Below are 25,689 nucleotides of genomic sequence, written 5' to 3'. Positions count from 1 at the left end.
ATTTACAAGTTTCAACTGAAGAATATGCGGATCGTATCTATTGAATGTGCATAAAGAAAAAAAATCCACTGAACAAAGACCAGCTGATAGAAGTTTCTTCAACTCAAGGTTGCCTGAAGCCAGAAGATAAAGTGAAGACTACAAAGATAAGGGAGAAACTAGTCTACCGTATCAGGTGAACGAGATCTGTTGATTAGCGACGAAGGTCTATTGAAGAAAAGCAAAATCAACTTGACATCTACTGAACTTACACTAAGTCAACCTAAGACCAATTGAACTTTAACGGAGAAATTTTTGCCTATCTGCGATATCTTCTAACACATGCATAACAAGTGCATTCTTTTCTTTTAAGAATGTCAATGTTATATACTACCTTATTCATATCAATTATCATTCTCACAATACATGATCATTTTCATTGGAACCATTCCATATATATATTGCCAACAAAAATAAGGAAGAAACTAGTCTACCGTATCAGGTGAACGAGATCTGCTGATTAGCGACGAAGGTCTATTGAAGAAAAGCAAAATCAACTTGACATCTACTGAACTTACACTAAGTCAACCTAAAACCAACTGAACTTTAGCGGAGACATTTTAGCGTATTCACGATATGTTCTGACACATGCAGAACATGTACATTCTTTTCTTTTATGAATATCAACGTTATATACTGACTTATTCATATCAATTACTCCCTCCGTCCCGCCCAAGATGCTACATATTCCTTTTCGGGCCGTCCCAACGAAGATGCTACATTTCTATATTTGGCAAAAATAAGGAATTTTAAACACTTAATTAACACTAATTAAGTATTTCTTTATTATCTTCTCTCTTCTACTTTATCACTTTATTACCTTCTCTTTCTTACTTTATCACTTTATTACTTTCTCTCTCTTGCTTTATCACTTTATTATTACACACTTAAAACATTAATCTACAACTCCTTAAATCTCGTGCCGAAAAGCAAATGTAGCGTCTTGGCCGGGACGGAGGGAGTATCATTCTCACAAAGTCACAATACATGATCATTTTCATCGGAACCATTCCATATATATATATTGCCAACAAATCTAGATTAGGCATATTGCCACTTCTCCATAACTTTTGCCTTGTAGCTAGTGATCTAAGTGAAAGAGAAGACATAGCTGTCCGAATCATCAACACCTAAAAGAGACAGATTGGCAACAAGAAGGAGCCGTTAACTTTGCTAGTATATGCCAACAATGGACGTTGTATACAACGTTGTTTAATCACCTATATCTATCACTAATCATTCCCCTTTAATTCTGCCAAACCATCATATATACTATCGTATATTATCACTCTTTCAAATTTCTCCAACTTGGCCTTTAATTTATTTATTGTTGCCCCATTAGTTTCAATCATGGTGAGTGTGTTATACTAATTTTCATCAAACTTAACAAGAGTTTAATGGTTTAATTATATGTACATATTTCCATGCAATCGAGCAGGCGGAGGACGACGCAGAGAAGGGTGCGACGCCGTCGGAGATGAAAGGGAAAGGAGGACTTAGAGCCGCATCTTTCATTTATGGTCAGCCATTTTTATCTTAACTAGTAGAAAGAACGTACGTTGTACGTGTAATTAATGTTATTTTATTTAATAATTTATTATTTTAAAAAATCTATTAATTCATTAGTTTTATTAGATAATTTATTGGATGAATATATTTTATTTATAAGCCTTATCAATAGCTATATATAGAAATATATCACATAGATTTAGTGTAATATCTAATGAATTAATATATTCTTATAAATATATAATATGTAAAATAATTTTAAAATAAAATATATAATATGGATAAAATAGACAATCCACAAGTTGCCTAATGATTTAAGATGCCTTACGCTCTTTTTCTATTAGTATAGATATAGATTTAACCACTTCTAATTTCCTGCATGCCATTAAAAAGAAAAATGAATTTAAGCTAGTTTATGCTTGATTCTTATCTAGCGAGATTCAGATCCCTTGTTTACTCCGATGGATTGAAACTTTGAGATATCTCAAGATCCTTAATTATTTTTATCATTTAAGCTAGTTTATGCTTGATTCTTATCCCATTGAAATGGATCGTACATTTTATCAATCATGCAAAGTAAACGCCCCGTAATTGTATATATGACGGTGATCGGTAGGGTTGGCGGCGATGGAAAGCATGGGTTTCGTGGCGAACATGATGAGCTTGGTCCTCTACTTCATGTACAAGTTGCATTTCGATCTCCCCGCCGCTGCCAACACTTTCACAAACTTGATGGGCACTACTTTCTTGCTATCTGTTGTTGGTGGCTTCATCTCCGACACTTACATCAACAGATTCTACACCTCCATCATTTTTGGGGCCCTTGAACTCCTGGTATTTCTATTCAATCTATTAATCAGAGCCTAAACTAAGCTCATCTTTTACGCCTTATGAGCATAAAAGATTTACTCTCTCCGTCTCACAAAAACATGAACTTTTATAAGTGGCGCAGATTTTAAGAAATGTCAGATAATTAAAAGTGTATTGTGAGTGAAAAAAGGATTTCATGCACTTTATGAAAAGTAGAGATAAAAAAGTAAAAGAATTGTGGTAGAGTAGCGTACTAAAATAGAAATGTTCATATTTTTGTGAGACGACCCAAAATGGTAAAAAGTTCATGTTTTTGTGGGACGGAGGGAGTATGTTCAAGTAATTTGATAATTTACCTTGTAAGTTAAATATGAAATTATGAGTTGCACAAAAAAAAATAGAGAGAGAAAAAATCGAAGAGAGAGTAATTTGGAAGAAAAATAAAATAATACTACTCCCTCCGTCCCTAAAATAACTTCCTCTTTTTCCATTTTGGGACGTCCCCCAAATAACTTCCTCTTTCTTTCTTTCCATTTTTGGAAACCTACCCCACCACTAACAATACTTTATTTATTCTTACTTTTCACTTTTCACCACTCCTAATACTAATTATAACACTTTTCACAACTTCCAATAATAATTATATCACTTTTTCTCCACTATCAATACACTTTACAACTTTTTATTAAAACCCGTGCCGTCCCCAAAGAGGAAGCCATTTCAGGGACGGAGGGAGTACTATATAGTAAAATTATTTTTGTAAATTAATTGTTTTTTATAAGATAATTACAAAAATAAATTGGGATTGACGAACTTATTTTTTTGGAAGCTTGCCAGTGTTTAAATTGTTAATTAAGAGATTATTTTGCCGAACAATTCCGAGGAACCTATGTGTATACAAGTTTAAAGATGCTTATAAGCTCAGTCAAACAGTTAACAATATGATTGACAATATACTATGATTTAGTCTCTAGCAATGCTGACGATTCAAGCTCACTCCAAAGACTTGCTACCTTCCGTTTGTGGAATCGGAGAGTCGAGCTGCATCGAGGGGGGCAAGGCCGTCTACTTCTACGCGACGATGTTCCTGCTGGCGCTAGGGGCGGGCGGCTTCCGGGGGTCGTTCCCGGCCCTCGGGGCCGACCAGTTCGATGAGAACGACCCCGAGGAAGTCAAGTCGCTCGCGAGCTATTTCAACTGGCTGTTGCTCAGCATAGTTGGCGGCGCGTCGATCGGAGTAACCGTCATCGTATGGGTTTCCACCAACCACCCGTTGAGAAACAACTGGTGGAAGGGTTTCCTCATTGTCACCATTGCCACCTTCTTTGGCTTCATCGTTCTTGTACTTGGAAAGCCCTTCTATCGCCTCAAAATCCCCAAACACAGCCCACTTGTTAGAATTGCACAGGTATTTTTAAACATTTTTTAACTATATTAGTCTGAATTGGTGACTTTTTAGTCCGAATTTAAATAATTATAAAAATAAGGGTTAATAGTATTTTATGTTCCAAACTTTCAACGTTTTCTATAAAATGTCTCGAACTTTCATTTTCCCCTAAAAAAAATCTGAACTTTCAATTTTTTTTTCCCTAAAATGTCCCGCTAGGCCGCTATACAAAATTTGGTAATGGAAAGATGACTTATCATGCCGAATGAAATATTTTAGGGACCGTCATTATTGAAAAATCATATTATGTATTACCATTGTTGGAAAACGCTGAAAGTTTGGGATTTTTGTCATATTTTCGTCATTGAATTTTTTTATAGCGGGACATTTTATTGAAAAAAAAATTTGAATGATCGGGGTTTTGTAGGAGAAAATGAAAGTTCAGAATATTTTATGAAAAACGTTGAAAGTTCGGGACATGAAACACTATTAATCCTAAAAATAACTTAGGCTGTTCACTTAATAGGCAGTGTTAAATTTAGATTCACCCAACTAAAGCTGACGTGGATAAAAGTTTGTCGAAAATTCAAATTAGAAATTGTGAATTTGAAAATTCGGATAGAAAATCCGACCACATTCTAATCGGGCATGTCAGCTTTAGTTGGCTGAAAGTTTTGGCACGGGCTATTAAGTGAACAAGGTTATAAATATATTCAGATTATATTCAAATAAAAAAAAAAATCATTATAAGATCAAAGTTTGAACTAGAAATTAAGAATAAACCTGTTTAAATACATTAGTTATCTAACATCACAAGTTGTGGTTGTTGTTGTCGTCGTCGTCGTCAGGTAATAGCAGTCGCGGTAAAAAATCGTGGGCTGCCTCACCCGGAGAGCCCGAGTGAGTTGTACGAACTCAGCAAGAAAGATTTAGACTCCACAGTCGCAAAAATTCCTCATACCCAACAATTTAGGTACTCTTTGCTCTCATAAATCAATTTTTTCTCATTATGTGACAACTTAATTTTTTGTCATGCATGTAAAGATTAATTGAGAAAATTGGGAGCCTTAATTAATTACGTGAAGAAAAGATATTTGAACCTTCGACGTCAACAATACAAATAAGGCCACAATAACTTTACTTTGTTGTTTCCTAAATATATAAATTACTATAGTAATAAAATACAAATTTTTGTGAATCTTACTATTAATCGGCAACTTTGTTGCCGATTCAATTACCACAAGAGCCAACAGTATATTTGGGATCCTCTATCCCATCTTTGATGTCCCTTTGTCAATTTTGGAAAATTTGGGATCCTTTATCCCATCATTAATGTCCCCTACATTTGGAGACGGCCACAAAAAACTTCCTACTTATTTTTGGACTATAACTACAACAATTTTTTTTACTATTTTTAATACATTTAATAATTTTTTTCTTAAAATTTGTGTTATTATATCCTATAAAATTCTTTTATGAGCGGAGGGAATATTATATTGGTATTTTAATTTACACAGAAAAAGGGCTAGAAATTGATCATTTTTATAATAGTGAATATTTTTTCCATTCGTATAGCAAATAGATTAGATATTAATTAGAACTCACTGTATAATACTCCATCCGTCCCAGCTTTTAATATCAATTTAAAAGTGGCACGAGTTTTAATAAGGTGATTGTGTGTGTTGTAAGTGAAATAATGGTCCCACATTTTATGTGAGTGTTAAAATAATTAAAGTGGAGCAAGAGTCCCACCCACTTTTACTCAAAATATAAATGGATACCAAAATATGAGACAGCCAAAAAAGGAAATGGATATTAAAACCTAGGGATGTAATCGAGTCGAGCCGAATACTGTCTTGCTCAAACTTGACTCGGTTAGCTAATCGAGTTGCTCGTTTAATTATCAATCGAGTTTTAATCGAGTCGAATACAGTACCGAGCCTAATCGAGCTTTTTAAATTTAAAATTTTAGTCATTTTCCTGATACATAAGTTATTTTCCAAATATATAAATTATTTTACTCACAACAATGTAATATATTTACTATTTTCTTGTAAACAAATGATGTTATAATCAGATACTTAAATTCAAATATCACTGATTACAGTATAAAATATAAGATATTTAATTAATAATCTTATGTTTTTAAGATAAATCACTTAACGAATTTGTTCACAAGCAAACGAGACGAGTATCGTCATGCTTGCTGCTAATTAAATTACCGATCGAGCTTTTATTGAATCGAACGCCGAATAGCTCACGAGTAGTTTGACAGCCCTACTAAAACCTGGGACGGAGAGAGTATAAGTAACTATTTTTGAGTTGCAGGTGGCTAGACAAAGCAGCGATCGTGGGCGAGAGAGCAGACGCCTCGGCATGGGAAGTCTGCACCGTGACGCAGGTGGAAGAGGTGAAAGTGGTGGCAAGAATGCTTCCCATCATCGGCAGCACCATCATCATGAACACCTGCCTCGCCCAGCTGCAGACCTTCTCGGTGCAGCAGGGCAACCGCATGGACCCCCACCTCGGCTCCTTCAAGGTCCCCGCCGCCTCCATCCCCATCATCCCCCTCCTCTTCATGGTCATCCTCATCCCCGTCTACGACGCCTTCTTCGTCCCCCTCGCCCGCCGCCTCACCGGCCACCCCTCCGGCATCTCCCAGCTCCAGCGCGTCGGCGTCGGCCTCGTCCTCGCCGCCCTCTCCATGTCCGTCGCCGCCCTCGTCGAGGTCAAGCGGCGCCGCCGCTCCCTCGGGAACCCCTTGGCCCCGATCAGCCTCTTCTGGCTGTCGTTCCAGTACGGCATCTTCGGGATCGCCGACATGTTCACCATGGTCGGGCTGCTCGAGTTCTTCTACAAGGAGGCGCCGGCGGGGATGAAGTCGCTGTCGACGTCGTTCACGTGGATATCGCTCTCGCTCGGCTACTTCCTCAGCAGCGCGCTGGTGGAGGCGGTGACGTCGGTGACGAAGAGGGTGACGCCCAGCAAGCGGCCGTGGGTGTATGGGATCGACTTGGATAGGAACAACTTGGATTTGTTTTATTGGCTTCTTGCTGTTTTGAGCGTCGTCAACTTCTTCCACTACTTGTATTGGGCCATGTGGTATAAGTATAAGAGCGGTGGCGACGAGGCGGCGGCGCCGGCTGCGGCTGTGGCGGAGGAGAGCGCGCCCAAGGTCGCGAGTGGTGGTGGAGTTGCCGAGCAAGGAGATGGTGATAAAGTTGGTGAGACTCAGTGAGGGGAGATGCTTATGGTGGTTGCATTGGTCGCAGCTTATGATGATATTGATTTCCCCTTTTTTGTTTTGGTTTTTTATGTTTGTGATTTTTGAATTTTTTATGTTTGTGATTTTTGATCAGATTGTGATATTGGCATTCGGGCATGCAGCTTAGTTGAAATAAAAGTGAAACAAGCTTTATTAGTTTGTTTGTTTTTTTGTTTTGGAGCATAGAAAAAAGTTATGTTCAAGATTAAGGTTCCTTTTGGGGAAGGTTGGACGTTTAATAAGGCATATAGTGTCTCAACTCTAGCAACGAATCCTAAAATTATTGCTACACACTCTACCAACTGCTCGGACAGCCAACAATCTGATTCATTTCCTATATTGGAGAGTTCGAATGAGGTTATGGATAGAGTTGGAGAAGAGACTCCTATTGCTACACAATCAAAGCTTGAATATGATATTGAGTGGATTGATGATGGATCCATTAAAAGAAGTCTAATAGACCAATTTTCTTGCACTAAGCCAACAAAAAAAGCCAAAGTTTGTATCAAGCAGGAGAAGGAATAGATGTTGCAAGATTTGGTGATTTATTTTGTGTTAAATTCTAATGATTTGAGGTTTTTTCAATTATTAGCTCTTTAGATGAATACTTAATTGTATAATAGTATCAAAATTCAGAAATATGAGAACATACAAATACTTACAGAACTTCATATTAATTAGGGTTAATTACGTAAAAAATCATGAACTTTTGGGCCGATTTCCAAGTTTGCCATGAACTTTTTTTTTTTATCAAATTTTCCCTGAACTTAAGGGGTTGAACAAATTTTCCATGCTTTTTTGCTCCGGCGAAGCACCGAGCTTACGTGTCGCCTACGTGGTAATACTAAGCTGACCTGTCGCCTACGTGGTAATACCGAACTGATGTGGCACGTAGTGGGGGAGTCGGCAGAGCAGAGCAGAGTTCGGCAGAGCAGAATCATCAGAGCAGAGCAGAGTCGGCAGAGCAGAGCTGAGTCCGCAGAGCTGAGTCGACAAAGCTGAGGCGTAGAGTCGGACAGAGCTGAGACGGGCAGAGTCGGCAGAGCTGCCTCTGGCTCTGTCAGCTCTGGCGGCCTTAGTCAGCTCTGGCGCCTTAGTCAGCTCTGCTCTGGCCGCCGCCTCCCTAATCAACCCTGCAGATCCGCCGCCGCGCCAGTCGTCGCCCTCTCCGCTGCTCCGATTCGCGACCTTTACCACCACCACACCAGATCCGCCGCCCCTACGCTGCCTTTACCACCATCACCCTGCAGATCCACTGCCTCCCTCACCACCGCCTCCGGCACCAAACGTCTGCTGATTCGGCACCCGCACCAGATCCGACGCCCCTGCCGCCGCCGCGCCAGTCACCTCCGTCCCTCGATCTCAGACACGCAGACCTCCACCGCTGACCAGCCATCACAAACCTCGCGCCGTTCTTCTTCTTCCCCAAACATCCCGCGCCACCGACCTCACACCTCACTGGGGTTTGCGCCCCCTTCGCTGCCTTCCCCCACACCACATCTCTCTCTCCACAGCCCTCCCCCACCACCTCGCAAATCCGCCGCCCCCCTCCGCACTACCAAGTGGTTAGAAGAGCTCTGCCCACGGAGATGAAAAACCTTCTTTCCGGCGAGCTCGACCACTAACACACAAAGAGAGAGAGAGAGAGAGAAAGTTTTGGGCTCAAAACGACGTCGTTTTGATTCACCGCCGGTGACGCCATGTCACTTTTCAGGTCACTTAAAAATGCCATGTCAGCACTCAATTTGGGGATTTTTGAAAATCATGGCAAAATTGATCAACCCCTTAAGTTCTGGGAAAATTTGAAAAAAAAAAAATCATGGCAAACTTGGAAATCTAACCAAAATTCATGATTTTTCACGTAATTAACCCTATTAATTAGTATACTTTGGCAAACTTCTTTAAACTCTTCACAAAATCAAGAATATCAAGCTCCTGAAACAAGACATGTATTTTAGTAAAAAAGATATAGAAACAAAATCTTGTTAATAATACTAGTTTATTCACTAAAAATTCGGAAGGGACGCCAATCTAAAATCAATCGAGAAGAGAGTCAGATTAGAGCTAATGGATATTCAAAGATCACCATCGATTTTAACGCGAGGAGGAATGTTTAGAGCGGGGATCGACGACGGTTTGGGATTGAAAGCTTGCGAATCATGGCCATCTCTCTCCAGATCTCCACCTCGTCGTATCTGTCTCATAGTGGCTGTCAACTATAAAGCTTCGATTTATATCCTGGACGTAGGCGGCGGCAGCTGCGACGGCGATAGTGTCGAGCAACGCCCTAATCTTCGAATCCCGCTTAGCTTGGGTTTGGCTACCTTCTGCGTTGTGGATTCCATACTCTACGTGTTGAACCACAACGACGTCCATAGCTTCAGACTGTCGGACAAGCTTTCCGACGTCGTTTTGGAGGATAATATGCTCGAGAAGTTGCCCATCCTATTGAGCCCCAAGGAAGATGCCTTGCCTGTTCAGTTTGGTAATTGTGTCTTGTTCTTTTCTACTCAAATTCAGTTCCATGATAGAGTAGACTCTCCTACTATGAAACTCACATGTGACTTTGAGCTCTATGATCCTATCCATAATGTTCTTACAAAGCTTCCTCAGTTATGGATTCGTCCCCAAAACACCTCGCGCTATTGTCAAAACATCCAACTCTTGTGTCCTAACTCAACTTGGGAAGACTTCCTTATAGAAAGTGGTATCTGCTCAAATTCCTTCACTATCGATTCCTATGCTTTCCATGGCAGCCATTTTCTTGTTCAAACCGACTTTGGACGATTATTTAGTATCGACCTCTTGGATCCCACATTACATGAATGGCAATTGGTGGAGAAAGATTTAAAGTTTAGGGGCCGTGGTCTCAATTTCATAACTGGAGATGGACGGCTGTGTATTGATGCTTTTGGTGTCTATAGATTTGAAGGTGATAAATCGGGTGTTGAATTTCCACTTTCATACTTCCCTAGTATTTCTCGATCGGTCACTCTCCTCGACTCGTGCACCCCTTGTATTGTACGGGCAGCGGTCGATTCATCCTACTACAATGAATTCTATACTGTTCCTACTACTACTTGTTGGTGGGTTGATGTCTTCGAAGTTGATTTTAGCAAGTTATTAAGTGATGGCGATAAGAATGAAGATGGGGAGAAGGAAGAGTATGAAGAGGAGAAGGAAGAGTATGAAGATGGGGAGAAGGAAGAGTACATGAACCACACCGTGAGCTTCAAGCTTTGCATCGGAAAACAGTTGACCCACTCAATATGTGTTGACAGCTTGTTTCCATTTTAGTTTCTGGTTTAGGGTTTAGTTTTAATAGAGTAGTATATGTTAGCATGTCGTCGTGTCTTCGCTTTTGTTCATTAATTTTGGAATGATTGTATTTGGGTTGGGTCATAATCACAAACACTAGTTTGATTGATTGTGGCATCATGAGATTAAATATCGTTGTAATCAAGAAGAATTATGTTTGTGACTGTATTTTGGAATTCAAATGTTAATCTGGGTTTTGTGAGCCAAGAAACAGCAGAAACCACTGGAAAGGTACTTACTGCCTTCCCCTTGCATCTTTGTTTTTTAGGGGCAACATTTTTATGGGTAAAAATTTTCTCTCCATGTCCGTCGCCGCCCTCGTCGAGGTCAAGCGGCGCCGCCGCTCCCTCGAGAACCCCTTGGCCCCCATCAGCCTCTTCTGGCTGTCGTTCCAGTACGGCATCTTCGGGATCGCCGACATGTTCACCATGGTCGGGCTGCTCGAGTTCTTCTACAAGGAGGCGCCGGCGGGGATGAAGTCGCTGTCGACGTCGTTCACGTGGATATCGCTCTCGCTCGGCTACTTCCTCAGCAGCACGCTGGTGGAGGCGGTGACGTCGGTGACGAAGAGGGTGACGCCGAGCAAGCGGCCGTGGGTGTATGGGATCGACTTGGATAGGAACAACTTGGATTTGTTTTATTGGCTTCTTGCTGTTTTGAGCGTCGTCAACTTCTTCCACTACTTGTATTGGGCCATGTGGTATAAGTATAAGAGCGGTGGCGACGAGGCGGCGGCGCCGGCTGCGGCTGTGACGGAGGAGAGCGCGCCCAAGGTCGAGAGTGGTGGTGGAGTTGCCGACCAAGGAGATGGTGATAAAGTTGGTGAGACTCAGTGAGGGGAGATGCTTATGGTGGTTGCATTGGTCGCAGCTTATATTGATTTCCACTTTTTTGTTTTGGTTTTTTATGTTTGTGATTTTTGATCAGATTGTGATATTGGCATTCGGGCATGCAGCTTAGTTGAAATAAAAGAGTAACAAGCTTTATTAGTTTGTTTGTTTTTTTGTTTTGGAGCATAGAGAAAAGTACTTATCTCTGTTTTTCGTGTTTTCTTTATTTATTTTTTATTTGAAGGTCCAACAAAATCAAAGACAATGTGGAGTAGGGCTGACAAATCATGCATGTCGGGTTGTTATCGGATCGACATGAACACAAACACGACATGGACACGATCTACACAAACACAACACAGACACAATACGAAAACAACACGATCTAGTATAAACTTGATTTAAAACGGCTCAATAAAAATACGATAACAATAAGAATTATAATAAATAAGAAAGGGTATGAAATTTGTGTTGCTTACGGGTTGTTATCCAGTCGACACGAAAACAAACACAACATGGACATGATCTACACAAACACGAAAACGACACGATCTAGTAAAAACTTAATTAAAAACAGCCCAATAAAAATACGATACAAATAACATTAAACTAGAAAGGGTATGGAATTTGTGTTGCTTAGAGGCAGAACAAAAGACGAGATTAGGGGGAAAAAAAAGTTTTCAAAAGATCAAAACTCATAAGTTTAAAATAAGAATTAAAATAAATATTTAATAAAAAATAATAATATTAATTTTAACAGGTTACACGAAAAATTATCGTGTCCTTATCAGGTCGACACGAATGAGACACGAACCTGATAAAACTTGACACTAATCCATTAATTTCGTGCAGTTTCGTATCATGCTTTCGTGTCGTATCCAAAATTGCCGGCCCTAAGGCACCCAGCAGCAAACATGATTAAGATTCAAAATTTCGATTAAGCTCTACAAAAATTGCCAATTCTTAAAGCACAGCTCTTGAGACATGCATATAGCTACATAAGTGTACATAAACATAGGCACAATTGAAAGATATCTCCTCGATCATTCTTGAACCCTCATGATATGTGAAAACGCAGGGATCATTCATCATTCCTTGAATTGCCATTCTCTACGACACATGGGGCAATGTGCTTGTGAAGTTTGTGAATTCACCCATTTCAAGATGCAGTGAAGATGGAAAGCGTGATTGCAGGACCCCCAGACTGCAAAATCAAATTAATCAATATTTATATAGTGGCTATTGTGAAATAGATTCATAAAGAAAGTGAGTGTGCACTATAGTCTATATAATATGATGAAATTCGAAGGCAAACATGAACTTGATCGAGGAAACCAAATAGCATTTTGAATACTTGCAAATTGAACCAAAGTATAAGAAGAACTAAATTTGGTTTAAGTGCAACTCAGGGGAAACTTCAAAAGAATATGAATAGCTTCAGATATCGTTAGTTAAAATTAGCAGATGCAGAAGCATGAATCTCCTCAAAGCGATCAACAGAAAAACCAACTTAGAATAGTTACTAACTTTCATCTAAATATTTGATTATGTAGTAGTAAGATTGAGACAGATCTTAATCAAGATGAAGGGGAATAAGGAAGGAGAAGACAGGAAAGAGATCGGAGGCAGAACGAACAGAAACACCAAGGAGGCGAAAAAAGTAAAGTGGCCTTGCCGAAACCTTAGATTGAATTCATTTAAGTGTAATCTTCAGTTGTTTCAGAACTTCCCAACTGAACAGAATAAACCTACAAGTTTACAACCTACTTCTTTCATTCAGCAACCACCTAGCCAAATCTATAAAATATCCAGACTATTAAACTAATTAGCATTGGTTCTGTAACATTTTCAATTCAACTCGATATTTTTCTAACCTTAGTAGCAGGTCCTGTCAGTTCCAGAAGTCCAATGGCAATAAGAAGTAGGTGAAATCTATTAGTGAGAATTCTCTATGATTGAAACATACCCTTAGACCAGTGTTTCACACCATGTGTTCATTTGTTAACTAGTTTTTCTATGTAGACCTTAGGACATGCGGTAAATTAATGAATACATCGAAAGTTAATTGGGACCTAGAGAATTCTGCTGCAACAACAGTGAAATAGGTTTTCAAGCTTATCTCTGAATGGACATAGCTACCATTATCACAAAGCAAGTAAGGTGAATTGTTTAAGAACTATGGAACTGAGAAAACCAATGGATTTAACTCACTATATGCAATTGAAATAACAATCATATGAGTGAGCTTTTAATACACCAAGAACAGGGGATAACCGCTAAAAACGGAAGGAACAAAAAAGAGAGGGCAAACAAAAAGCAAGAAACGTAAAAAAATCCCTTAACTTACTTAGGGGGCAATCATCTCCTGGGAGTTTACAATCGGGGCAACAACCATCAAAGGCCATCCTACAAATGCCACAAGTTTCATCTTGGGCATCCCATGTCCAAGAAGCAACAGCGTGCCACCTGGAAGTCCCAAAAAGAACATATTCAGCTGCTTAAATAAATTTGATCACGAAGCTGGCAGTACTTGGAGGATTGGATGCATACTCTGTTCACCAGGCCCAGCAGAATTCGCAGGCGATAGGGTCAAGGAGAAACAAGCTTATAGAACGCCCTAAAGCAAAATGAGTTTGCTACATTGCATCCATTATAATCAATAAACTTGATGTGCACATCTAGATATAAAATAAGCATTTATGGTGAAAATCACACATAATTGTACTTAAACAACCATTAGATTACTCTATCTATCTAGCAAGGATATCCACTTAAGATAAATCGAAACATAGACAACATGCTTGATAAAATTGAAACATAGACAACATGCAGAATGCTGGATATGTCACAGGATAAAATTGAAACATAGACAAACCTGTAACAACTATAGAAAGAGATTAGATCCTTTTCTTTTATTATTGGCTGACATACCAATATAACTAGCCTCAATTAGTCATAAATATCCATAAAAGAAGCAGTTGCAACTAAATATATTTGAATACATGAGAATAGAAAACATAAACACTTCACTCAATCCTTTATATCATTACCTCAAAAAATAAATAAAAATTGTTAGAGACTAATGTATTTCACTACTAAGGAAACAATGAAAGACTTGAACTTATACAAAAAAAAAAAATGATTATTCAACTTATACAAATTACAGAAACAATATTACTCAAAAGTTAATCCTGGTAATCACACCTTACGACCTATAACCAGATAATAGGACATAATTTATAATCTTGTTTATGGAATATGCTAATACGCCCATGGAGATATCCAATTGCATGTATGCACACACACACATATGTAGGATACGTATAATCTTGACTTTCATTTTCTTGTGCCCTGTGATCACAACCACATATATAAGAATAATGAGTCCAATGAATCAGAGTTAACTTCAAACTATCATAACAATATTTTCCACTTTTCAGCCAACAAAATTTAACAAGCCTTTACCACCCAAATGGCGCATTGAGTTCTTCGTATGTCAGAAAAAGACCAAACTGAAATGAGTTAACCATTCCAAATCAATCAATAAACATGAAAATCAATTTTATTTAAATTTTATGCAATCAGGACATCAGAAATTCAAATATAAACGCCCCCAAAATTTAAAAAATAAAAAGTAATCATCTACCCACTCTTCAACTAGGGCAGAAGATATGCAACTCATCAGCCAATTTTTCAAGAAGCATTCTTTCAAACGCATGCACCTAAGCTTAACATCACCCGTCTCGTTTTCAAAAATCTTTTACTCCATAAAAATGTTGCCCCTAAAATCACAAGATTACAGCTTTCATTAAAAGAAAATTAAGCATAGTTGTTGTTTTTCTTTGTAGTGAATAACTGGAGTGTTGAATTACCTGTAGCAGTAGAGTTGGGGAGTTTCAAGGACTTGGAAGAGTCAGCCATTGACAGATCCCTGATGTTTACCAACATAGAACGACGAAAAGTGAGTTTCACAATAAACGAAGAAATGTATAAGATTTAAAATTTTTTAGGGCTGGGAATCGGGTCGGAATCGGGTACCCAACCCCGAATAAGGCCGGAAACTGATACACGACCCCGAACCCGATTTCTTAATCGGGTACCCTAATACCCGACTCGGGTATTCGGGTACCCTAAATTACCCGAATACATAGAGAGCCTCTACGTGTAACAAACAACAAAGAGACAACCAACAAATAACAAGGACGAAATGAAGCAGGGGGCATGGCAACTAATTCAAAGCAGGGCAGCAAATTCAAATCAGCAAATTCAGCCGAAATTCAACATTGACATAGTGAAATTCAAGGACCAAATTCAATTATTCAAAGCAGCAAATTCAATTATTCAACATTGACATAGGAAATTTGTATTAAAGAAGAAGAAGAAGAGGAGGAAGAGTGTGACGTTGTTGGAGCTCGGAGGCGGCACGGCTGCTGCAGGGCGACAAGCTCGGCGGCGGCGGAACGACGGGAACGATAGGGCGACTGGGCGAGGGTCGCGGTGGAACTGCGGGGGCTGGGACCGAGTGGGCGACTGCGGGCGGACGAGGCGAGGAGAACGGCGATGGCGGGCTGGCGAGGCGAGGAGAACGGCGACGACGGGCGGGCGAGGGGCGCTGGGTCGCCGGATTTCTGGATTGAGAGGAGCGGCTCGGCGGAGTCCAATTCAATTTAAACAGAGACTAACAGTACAGCATAGTAAAAGTGTTACTTTCACACTTTCACTTTTAGTTTCATATTTTTATTTAATTATATTTAACTAAATAATTTAAAATATATTACTCCCTCCGTCCCAATAAAAGTGGCCACATTTCCTTTTTGGGCGTCCCATTAAAAGTGGTCACTTTCCTAAAATAAAAATATTTAGTATTTAATTAAGTTTAATTAATTAACCCTCTTTAACCAAATACACACACTCACACTGAGTCGCCCTCCCTTCTTCCCCACCTCTCTCTCATCTTCTCCCCCTTCTCTCTTCTTCTCCGGCGAACGACAGCCAGCGCCGGCCGCCCGCCGCCGCCCCGCCTCCTGATTCCCTTTCCCCAGCCACGGCGCCGCCCTTTCCCCAGCCAGCAACCAGCCGCCGGCTCACCCCCCTCTCTCTCTCTCGGTCTCTCATCTCTGCCGGCGGTGGTGAGGCCGCCGGTCATCTCCCTCAACCTCCCTCTTCTCCCGCCGCCCCCGAAGTGCATATCACCCTGGCCTCTGCTCTCTCCCTCTCGCCCCACCCCTGAACTCCCTGTCCCTCGCCTCTACTTTCTTCCTCTCGCCACCCCGTGGCCGCCGCCGCCTAGATCTGAGGTGGCGTGGTTGATGGCGGCGAGGCGTAGATCGTTGATGTCACCGCCGCTCGTTCTGGGTTTTCCTCGAATCGCTCTTTGCCGCCGCGGCCGATTTGGGGGCTAGGGCTTTTGATGGGAGCCGACGCTCGCCTGTGAAGGTGAAGGAGCGGTGGCCGGTGCTCCTGAATCTAAGGGTGGTGGTGGTTTGGGAGCCGGCAGATTCCTTTTTCTTTTCGTTTTTTTGTTCTAGTTTTTTCGTTTTTTTGTTCAATTCAAAGAGAGGTTTGTGGTGGTTGTTGGCAGATCGGTGGTCGCCGGCGACGGAGAGTTGGTTTGTGGTGGTTGTTGGCAGATCGGTGGTTTGAGAGAGAGAGATCGAGGAAGGTGAAGTTTGGTTTAGGTGAGGAAGGTTGGTTTGAGAGAGAGAGGGAGGAAGGTGAAGTCTGGTTTGGGTGAGGGGCGACCGCTGTCGCCGGTGCCGACGTCGTCGTCGCCGGTGCCAACGTCGCCGCCGGCCAGATGCAGTTAGAAGTTGGGTTGAAGAAGAAGAAGTTAAGTTGAAGGAATTAACTCATTAATTTTGATGAACTATAATTAATTAAAGCATAACAATCATTTCTTAATCTCCGTGCCCAAATAAAAGTGGTCACTTTTATTGGGACGGAGGGAGTAAATAATTATACCCAATACCCGATTTTTTTGCACCCTAAATACCTGAACCCGATCCTGACCCCTAATTTTTCGGGTATAGGGTACCCGATACCCGATTTTTCGGGTCGGGTAATAGGGTACCCGATTACCCGAACCCTATCTTCCCAACCCTAAGAATAAGATATAAATGGATCACTACTTTTTATCCTTGCAGTTGCTAGTAATTAGCGGGCTTTCGAGATTTTCCGGGCCGGGCTGGGCCGGCCCGAAATTGACCGGGCTTTCATTTTTCAGGCCCAGCCCAGCCTCGATCGGGCCACCGGGCGGTCGGGCCAAAGCCGCCCAATTATTTTTTTTCACTAAATCCTGTTTTTTTTTTTACAAAAAATTAAATAAACTAAAATAAATCCAAATAATAATTATAGACAAAATAGTAATATAAAATTCTACTAGTCTACTACAATCGACAATTCAACATGAATAGATTTTCAATTCAAATAGTCCGACAAATAAATGAAAACTAAAAAATAAAATTCCAAGTCCAAACAACAAAATATTCAAATAAAACATATATATTTAGCAAGGAGAATGAACTATGGCTATCACTATTAGTAGACGCTAGACGAAAATACCGAAATAGAATTAAGAAAAATTGAAAAAGAAGTAATAAATTAAAGTTATTAAACTATAACTAAAATATAAAATAAAAAAAATAAAAAAAAGAGCTGGGTGGGCTTTTTGGCCCGAAAACCCCGGGCTTTTTAGCCCCAAAGCCCGGTCGGCCCGACGGGCTTACTGGGCGGGCTTTTTAGGCCCGGATTTTTTTGGGCCTATATTTTGTACAACCCAGCCCTAAACACGGGCGGGCCGAGCCGGCCCGTCGGGCTAGATCGATTTTGTCAGCTCTACTAGTAATGCAAGTATATACTGGTTTAGTCACTCTTGAAGTTACAGTAGCTACGGTTTTATCCAACTCGAGAAAAAAAAAATTACTTCGATCAGAATTACTAATATACTATCAAATTAACAGCAAATGTGATGGAAGAAGGAATTTAATCCCAGGAGATTTTGAGAAAGAATTAGGGCTCAATATTGTTTTGGGAATAAATGAGGAAAAAGTGGGGCTTGCGTCTGCTCTTGGCCCCTTGGGTGAAGAGAACTCTTGTGAACCGATAGATCCATTCGAGTTCGATTACTCGAATTGAAAATTTGGGGTATTCAAAATTGATTTTTGTCCATTTTTAATAAATCGATTATCTAATAATCAGTTCGGTAAATCGATTCGTTATTTGGGTATTTCAATCTCCAACAAATACAATGAGCAACTTATCCACTGAACTAAGACTCATTCTTGTTTTTTTTTAATACAACATAATTTTATTTTAATTGAATATCCATTTTTAAAAAAAACTTAATAATAATTATAATTATAATTATAATATATATATATATTGAATTATTAATTACATAAAAATTGATTATTCGGTTAACTCGAATCGTTTATCGGGTTAACCGACGCCCGAAATTTTTGAAACTTAATAACCGAAATCGATCTAATAATCTAATTATTATCTGAGTGCAATGAAAACATACTTTTCTGAGGAAGGAAAGGTTAAATCAAAAAAGGTGAAATTGTATGAGAGATCAAGATAACGAAATTCTTCTATATACGAGTTTACCAGAATTCATTGTCATTGCCTGGCTAACTAAGAGATAGTGGAAAGAGATAAGAAAGAAAGTCAAAGGAGGGGGAGAGATAAAGAATAGAAGAATACAGCTATATCCCCGACCGGAGAAGTAGAGGAGTCAACCAAGGATTGGTTGGTCTTGCACAATAACTGATTCTAGCTATTCTTCTTCAATTTCAATAAGAGTTGGTGAGTGACTCTAAAATCAGAAGCTCCTGGGGGACCTTAGATTCTTTCTTTCGACGCAAACTCACTCGCTTGAGGGCTTTTCGTCTCTTTGATAGCTGGAAGTTCTCCAAAAGTATGAAAAGCTGGAGGACTTTGTACCATCCATTCTGGTGTGGTTGGATTCTGTTCAACAGCCCAAGGACTTGGAGCACATCTTTTGTTCTTTCCACTGCTTGAAGTGATTGTTACGACCACGAAGAAACGACAAATCCCAACTACGGATATATAAGAGCCAAAACTGCTAAGGGCATCGATTATCGGGTTATCCAATACCCAATATTCGCATTCGTTTAGACAGCCCTACTTGTGACATATGTGGCTAGTAATTGGGGACTGATAATTTGGTATTGTTTGTTTTATTATTGTGTTAATAAGTAAATATGTTCATATTTATAATTTCTAATTAAAAATATTCATTTTTATAATAAAAATAATAATAATAATAATAATAATAATAATAATAATAATAATAATAATAATAATAATAATAATAATAATATACTTAATTTTATGTGCAAATTAAAGTGAAGAGTCGAAATTGCCCTTAAACGCCTTTACATCATTCTTGTACTAATCCCTTCCATAATGGAAACCTGAACACTCAATTCAACAGTAGAAAGGTGAATTCAGCATTGTCGAATCATGTGTGCGCGAATTATGTAGAAACATCACATCCAGTCGAGTAAATGGGGGCTCAACTATATTTACAACTTCAACATAAAAAAAAAAAAAAAAAAAAAAAAAAAATAGAACTAATTTTTTTAATTCAAGGGACAATATTTACAACTTTATAAATTACTAATATCCTAACCAAAAGAATATTCAAAGAATGAAAAAGTAAGGGAACTTTGCCGACGCCCCACACTTTAACAAGAATGTCATTATCTAATGATGAATCCTAATTATTCTATTGTCCGATTATTTGACCCTAATCCATCATTCAACATGTGACGATATTTAATGAGTCCATCACTAATGTCAATTTGTTGATAATGGTGCGATAAAATGTCCAATTTCCAGCTGTTGTGAGCTGGACATATTAATACATTACAAAATCATGTCACCCAAAACAAATGCCCTTTCCATATATATTTATTTATCACCCAAAACAAAGCCATGAAAGTAGTTTATAGGTCGATGAAATCCTTGGGTCCATAATTGATTGTCTCATTCGATCGAATGCTTTTTGTGTTGATTGTGAATTTTGAAATAGATTAGTTTCTTCTGATTGTATTTAAAAAGATTCAAATACGAAATGAGATATGAATGTATAGTAGAATCAATTGTGGATCAGTGGATCTCATCTCGATTATTAAGGTTAGATACATTGATGATTAAGTAAAGTAACATATACTATACGATGTGATGATTTATTTGAAGCTTTTACGCACGTTAGAGAGCTAGCATATTGTTTTTTATGTTCGGCACGTTCGTCGTGAGGCGAATAGAGTTGCTCATTGTTTGGCTAATTATGCTGCTTGATTTGATGGTATAATGATCTGAAAGTCAATTTTTTCATCATAATTACTAGATATTGTTCATCGTGATTTTGCTACATGCTTAATTGATATGTACATCATTTTATTAAATAGATAATCTGAGATATTAGACTTGAGCTCTTACTTAAGCTTTCAGCTCGGTCCTTGATCTTAACTAAATTTGCCAATTAACATAGCCATTAATGTTAAGTTGTTAACTACAACTCAACACATGCATGTCTCCTAAGGGCCAGTTTGATAGCTAGTTGAGATAAATATGGATAAATAAAACCTAGTTAAAATAATATAGATTGGGTAATATTAATAATGTATTTTAGTGTTTGATAGATCAAGATTAAAATCTTGATAACATGATTTACTTGTTTGATAGTTTAGATTAAAATTTAAATTAAATAGTAAAATTACTATTTTAACCTTATTTTAAATTAAAAAAATGAAACACTATTTTGTTCAATAGAAAATATTGAAACCCCCAATTTTGCTACAGATTTCTTTTTTATGGTCTTCATCTTCAACCCCCGTCCCCCACCTAACCGGCGCCGCCTCCCTCCCTCTAGCGCCGCCCGTCCCACCGCCAAAAGAATCGGCACAGCGTCGCCCCTCCCTCCAGCGCGCAGTGCCACCTCCCCCAACCCCCTTCGAAAAATTCACGTTTTCATTTTAACACCTCCCATCACCAACAACCATACCGGCTCAGCGCCACCCATCTCCTTCACTCCAGCGTCGCCCCGCCCCCAAATTCATGTATCTCGTCCTCACGAGAAAACCACCATTATAGCCCCAATTATTGATCTCAATATAACAAGAATCAATCAACTCCCCAATTATTGGTGTCAGTGCATATGTGGGCTTGATGTTGAGTATTGCTATTGATGTTGTGTTCAAATGCCCTTATGAGCATACATTTGTTTGCTGGTGCCAAAAAAGACCACAGCTGCAATTACCTGTAATGGACTCCAGATCGGGGAGATGAAGAAGTCAACACTAGAACCTTCCTATTTGTGCGGGACAAAAGGAAATGCAGAACCTTCCAAGGGCAAACTTGTAATCTTCAAAAATAATGAATGTCACTGTTGAGGGTGAGAAAACGTAACTGGGGGTGAGCTGAGTTGTGGTTTCGAAGTGTAACAGTGATTTGGTGCGGGCCTTGGTCAATTTTCGGGCCGCAACTATTAATTAAGTCAGCTATCAAACACATGGGTTACGCGAGTTACCTATGTAATCAAACAGTATATGCCCTATCAAACGGCCCGTATAATTATTGATACCATCCGTCGATAACAATGGTACTTTTTATTAGAGTGCATTTACTGTAAATTTTTCATTAGATAATGATGGATAAAAAAGTATTATTTTTTTTCTCATTTTTTATCATATGTTTATTAGAGATAAAAAAATAAGAAAATATTGGAAAATATTTTTACACAACTATCCAAAGATAATATATTATCCAACATTGAAGAGAAAATGAGATTTCTATCACGGTGATACCTACTTAATTAAAATAGTAAAAAAAAATATTTTTTAAAATATTATGTTTAGATTATAAAATTCTATAGTATTATTTTATAAAATAGCTATAATAGCGATAATAACATTAAATGAAGATGAAACCATCTTATAGTTGGAGGCTAATCAAATGAATGATGAGGATTTTGACAAAAAAAAATTATCTAATGATTATTAGTATTATTTATTTAAAATTTTCATCAAAATATCTAGATATTTTTCTTTCAAATTTTCTATTAGTCTTGAAAGAGTTTTTGGAACTTTTAATTACTTTTTACTGATTTGCATTTAACAACATATTTTTTTTAGGCATTAATTGACTGTAAATCCACAATGTATTAGTGAATTTTGGTATTTTTTCAACTATATACAATTGTAATATAAATACATAAACTTTAGCTCATTTCAAAATTTACCTTGAATTTTAATTTCGTTCAAATTAAAAAGTATATGACAAAATTAAAGATGATATAATATATACACATCGTATTAAAATAACTTACACAAAATCTCATGTACACCCGGGTGTAAGGTACACCCAGAGTATTAGTGTCATTTCGATAATATGATAGTGTCATTTCAATATAGTGTTAGTGTCATTTCGAGATAATGTTATTTATATAACATGATAGTGTCATTTGTAAAACAAATAGTGTTAGTGTCATTTACATCCGGGTGTACGTACCACTCGGGTGTACAGGCGACCACCTCAATAACTTATACAAAATTTCTACTGAAATATATACAGTACTAAAATATATACATATGTAGTTTGGCTCCTGTGCAAGAAATATGATTTTTTGATAATAAAATATTATTTTAAAGTATTATGTAGATTTAAAATTTTAGTTTTTTATTAATGTTAAAAAAATTATGTTGTACAATATATGAGTAGGAACATTTATTGCTCGTTCTTTCAAATAAAAATTATATATTGTTGATGTTGTTAGAGTAGGGCGAGTGAGTGTTTAAAATGATGTCTTGTATTGGAACATCAAATGCTTTAAGTAATATATCGTCAAGGAGATGGGTAGATGCATAATCATCATTATCACCACCACTTGTTACATCTCTAATAACTACATTTACTAAATATTTTATTTACATTTACTGAACATGCGTGATCATTTTATACAAATATATGTACTATATATTTCATTTTAAAAAATTATATATAATATAACTATTACCTATATCATATTTAAGAGATTAAAAATAACTAATCCAATAAAATATAGAGCTATGATTATGTTATAATTATTTTTTTGAAATTATAATTGATACACAATCATAATGTTTGTTTAATCTTAAATTTCAAATGTTTTACATATGTTGATTAAATATTCAAGAAATAATAAATAAATATCTTAAAGTACAGTTTTAATCATAAATCTTATCAATATAAATATTTTAATAATATTATAATTATTTATTGAACAGTTCGCTTACATTTTATTCGTAAATATAAAATATTTTAAAGATAAAAAAAATAATATATATTTTAATTGGGGCAATATGAAAAATTACAATAAAAAATATTCATATAATCTGAAGTAGACGAAATTCAAATTAAATAAAAAAAAGTTTATTTCTAAAAATAGTAAAGTGATTTTGGCGGGAAAAAATAACTTACTATTTATATAAGTAGTTGAGTTTATATATATATATATATATAGGGAGTGGTTCAATTGAGAAGTTCAAATGTGTTGAGAAGTTGAGAAGCAATGTAATAGATGAACATGTTAGTACATTTTGATGAACTTGGTAATTAGACCTTATATCAATAAATTCTTTGAACATACCAAATATAACTGACGAACATACGAATCTATTTAATTTGTTAAAAAATACGTCACCGCCAATGATCGAACCCCAGATCAAACTCGTGTTCATAAAAACTAATTGGCATGTTCATCTATTAAATTGCTTCTCAACTTCTCAACACATTTGAGCTTCTCAATATAACCTAACCCTATATATATATATATATATATATATATATATATATATATATATATATATAGATAGATAGATAGATAAACATGCGAAAAATTATGGAAAAATTACAAAAATATGTCTACCACACTCAACAATTTTTATTTTTGTTAGGAAACACTCAACAAATTAAAAGCTCGCAAAAAACGGCACATGGGATCCTCTGTCTCACTATTTTGTGTGTACTAGTACCACTCTTAATTTATTATGCTTTAATATTATAAAAACAAATAATTAACAAGGGTTCACTCATCCAATTAGGATTTATAATTATTTTTTTATATTTATTTGAATTAATAATTGATTATTTGGGTTCATTAATTCAAAGTTAGGGTATATAATTTTTTAAATTTTCAATTTTTAGTTATAAATATTAATTAGAGTTCATAATATAATGATATTTTTTATTTTTATAAAAAATAATTATAAAATAAATAAATTAAGAGTGGTACACACAAAATAGTGAGACAAAGGATCTCATCTGAAAAAACGACGACTAGACCGAAATTCACGTTTTTTTTTATGTCACATGACCACGTGCTATTGCCTAACATTTCAATGATCATCATTTCACAATATTGATTCACACCCTACCTTACAAGTTACAACCCTACAACAAATTATTTGAAGAATTATCTGATGATCGACAAATCGAAAAGGTTGAAAATAAGGTCATTCATAAAAGTTTATTGAATGATAATAAATGCTATAATTATAAGAAATCTAAGTACGAAACATATAATCATATCACGAAAATATAGCATTAATACACTAAGGGGGTTGTGTTAGTTAAAGACATTAATAGATTTCTGCAGACTTTTAAAGTCTGGGTGTATTAGTTCAAGACTTTTAAAAGTCTATGAAAATATGAGTGTATTCGTTCAAGACTTTTAAAAGTCTATAAAAATCCGGGTGTATTCGTTCAAGACTTTTAAAAATCTATAAAAATCTGGGTGTATTCGTTAATCTATGAACTTTAAAGTTGGAATGACTTTCATTGATTTCGTTGAAAAAATAGGCATGAACAAATCCGAACACAGACCACGAGAATTGACAAATCTTGCAAACTCCCCGCGCTCGCGGCCAAGAAGCCAGCGGCCGCTGGACCCAGCGCTCACGTGAACCGGATGCCAGCGCTTGCTGGGGCGCGTCTCCTCTCCTTGAAGCCAGCGGTCGCTGGCCTTCAGCGAGCGCTGAGCCTCAAGCGCTCGCGTGAACCCAGCGCTCGCGAGGTCTCCACGCCCGCTGGCTTTGTGGATTTCAACTCCGAGAAATCACGACAGATTCTTGCTAATTTATTTAAAATCCGACCAATAATTCATTCAAAATCATGAAGAATCCGTGAGAATTCTATAGACTTTTAAAATACACGGACTTTTAAAATCTACATAAGTCTTGAACTAATACACCCCCCTAAATAAGAATTTTTTTCTGAATAAAATGAATATAATATTACAACTGCAATTGATTTTCAACTGATTTTAAATCAATTGTAAATTAAAAGTTGCATTTTTAATATATTATTGATTTATGATTTATGATTTATGTTGATTTCGAACCTCTGACCTTTTTTTGTAATAGTTTTCTAGCGCATATAATTTGCTCGAAGAATTATTGTTATTAATGTGTTAAAAAAGCTTTGTTCAATACTTCAATTACTCAGTGTTAAAAAAAAATTAAAAA

At 37.4% G+C, this 25,689-nt stretch overlaps 2 protein-coding genes and 1 long non-coding RNA gene across 4 annotated transcripts; 1 reads left to right on the top strand and 2 right to left on the bottom strand.

Moving 5' to 3' along the window:
- Positions 1–1,275: 1,275 nt before the first annotated feature.
- Positions 1,276–7,161, top strand: LOC131022094 (protein NRT1/ PTR FAMILY 4.5-like). Its single transcript, XM_057951487.1, has 6 exons — positions 1,276–1,392; positions 1,478–1,559; positions 2,165–2,382; positions 3,326–3,766; positions 4,594–4,718; positions 6,074–7,161. Exons 1-6 carry the CDS (start codon positions 1,390–1,392, stop codon positions 6,981–6,983), a joined length of 1,779 nt encoding a protein of 592 aa, XP_057807470.1. The 5' UTR covers positions 1,276–1,389; the 3' UTR covers positions 6,984–7,161.
- A 4,915-nt stretch (positions 7,162–12,076) lies between these two features.
- LOC131021107 (anaphase-promoting complex subunit 11) lies at positions 12,077–13,805 on the bottom strand. The gene is made up of 3 exons (XM_057950197.1): positions 13,799–13,805; positions 13,506–13,655; positions 12,077–12,362 (listed from the first exon to the last, which is right to left on the bottom strand). The coding sequence occupies exons 1-3, from the start codon at positions 13,803–13,805 to the stop codon at positions 12,247–12,249; spliced, it is 273 nt and encodes a 90-aa protein (XP_057806180.1). The 3' UTR covers positions 12,077–12,246.
- A 392-nt stretch (positions 13,806–14,197) lies between these two features.
- Positions 14,198–15,926, bottom strand: LOC131022093 (uncharacterized). Of its 2 annotated transcripts, XR_009101142.1 has the most exons (3): positions 15,560–15,884; positions 15,031–15,089; positions 14,198–14,940 (listed from the first exon to the last, which is right to left on the bottom strand). It is a non-coding gene; the product is annotated as an uncharacterized LOC131022093 (long non-coding RNA). The 2 variants fall into 2 exon arrangements; XR_009101141.1 differs by having other exon boundaries at positions 15,031–15,926.
- Positions 15,927–25,689: the final 9,763 nt, after the last annotated feature.

Source organism: Salvia miltiorrhiza, chromosome 4, assembly GCF_028751815.1.
Source record: "Salvia miltiorrhiza cultivar Shanhuang (shh) chromosome 4, IMPLAD_Smil_shh, whole genome shotgun sequence".
Taxonomy (NCBI): domain Eukaryota; kingdom Viridiplantae; phylum Streptophyta; class Magnoliopsida; order Lamiales; family Lamiaceae; genus Salvia; species Salvia miltiorrhiza.
Note: the sequence above shows the minus strand (reverse complement) of the source record. Positions and strands in the feature narration are given on the sequence as shown.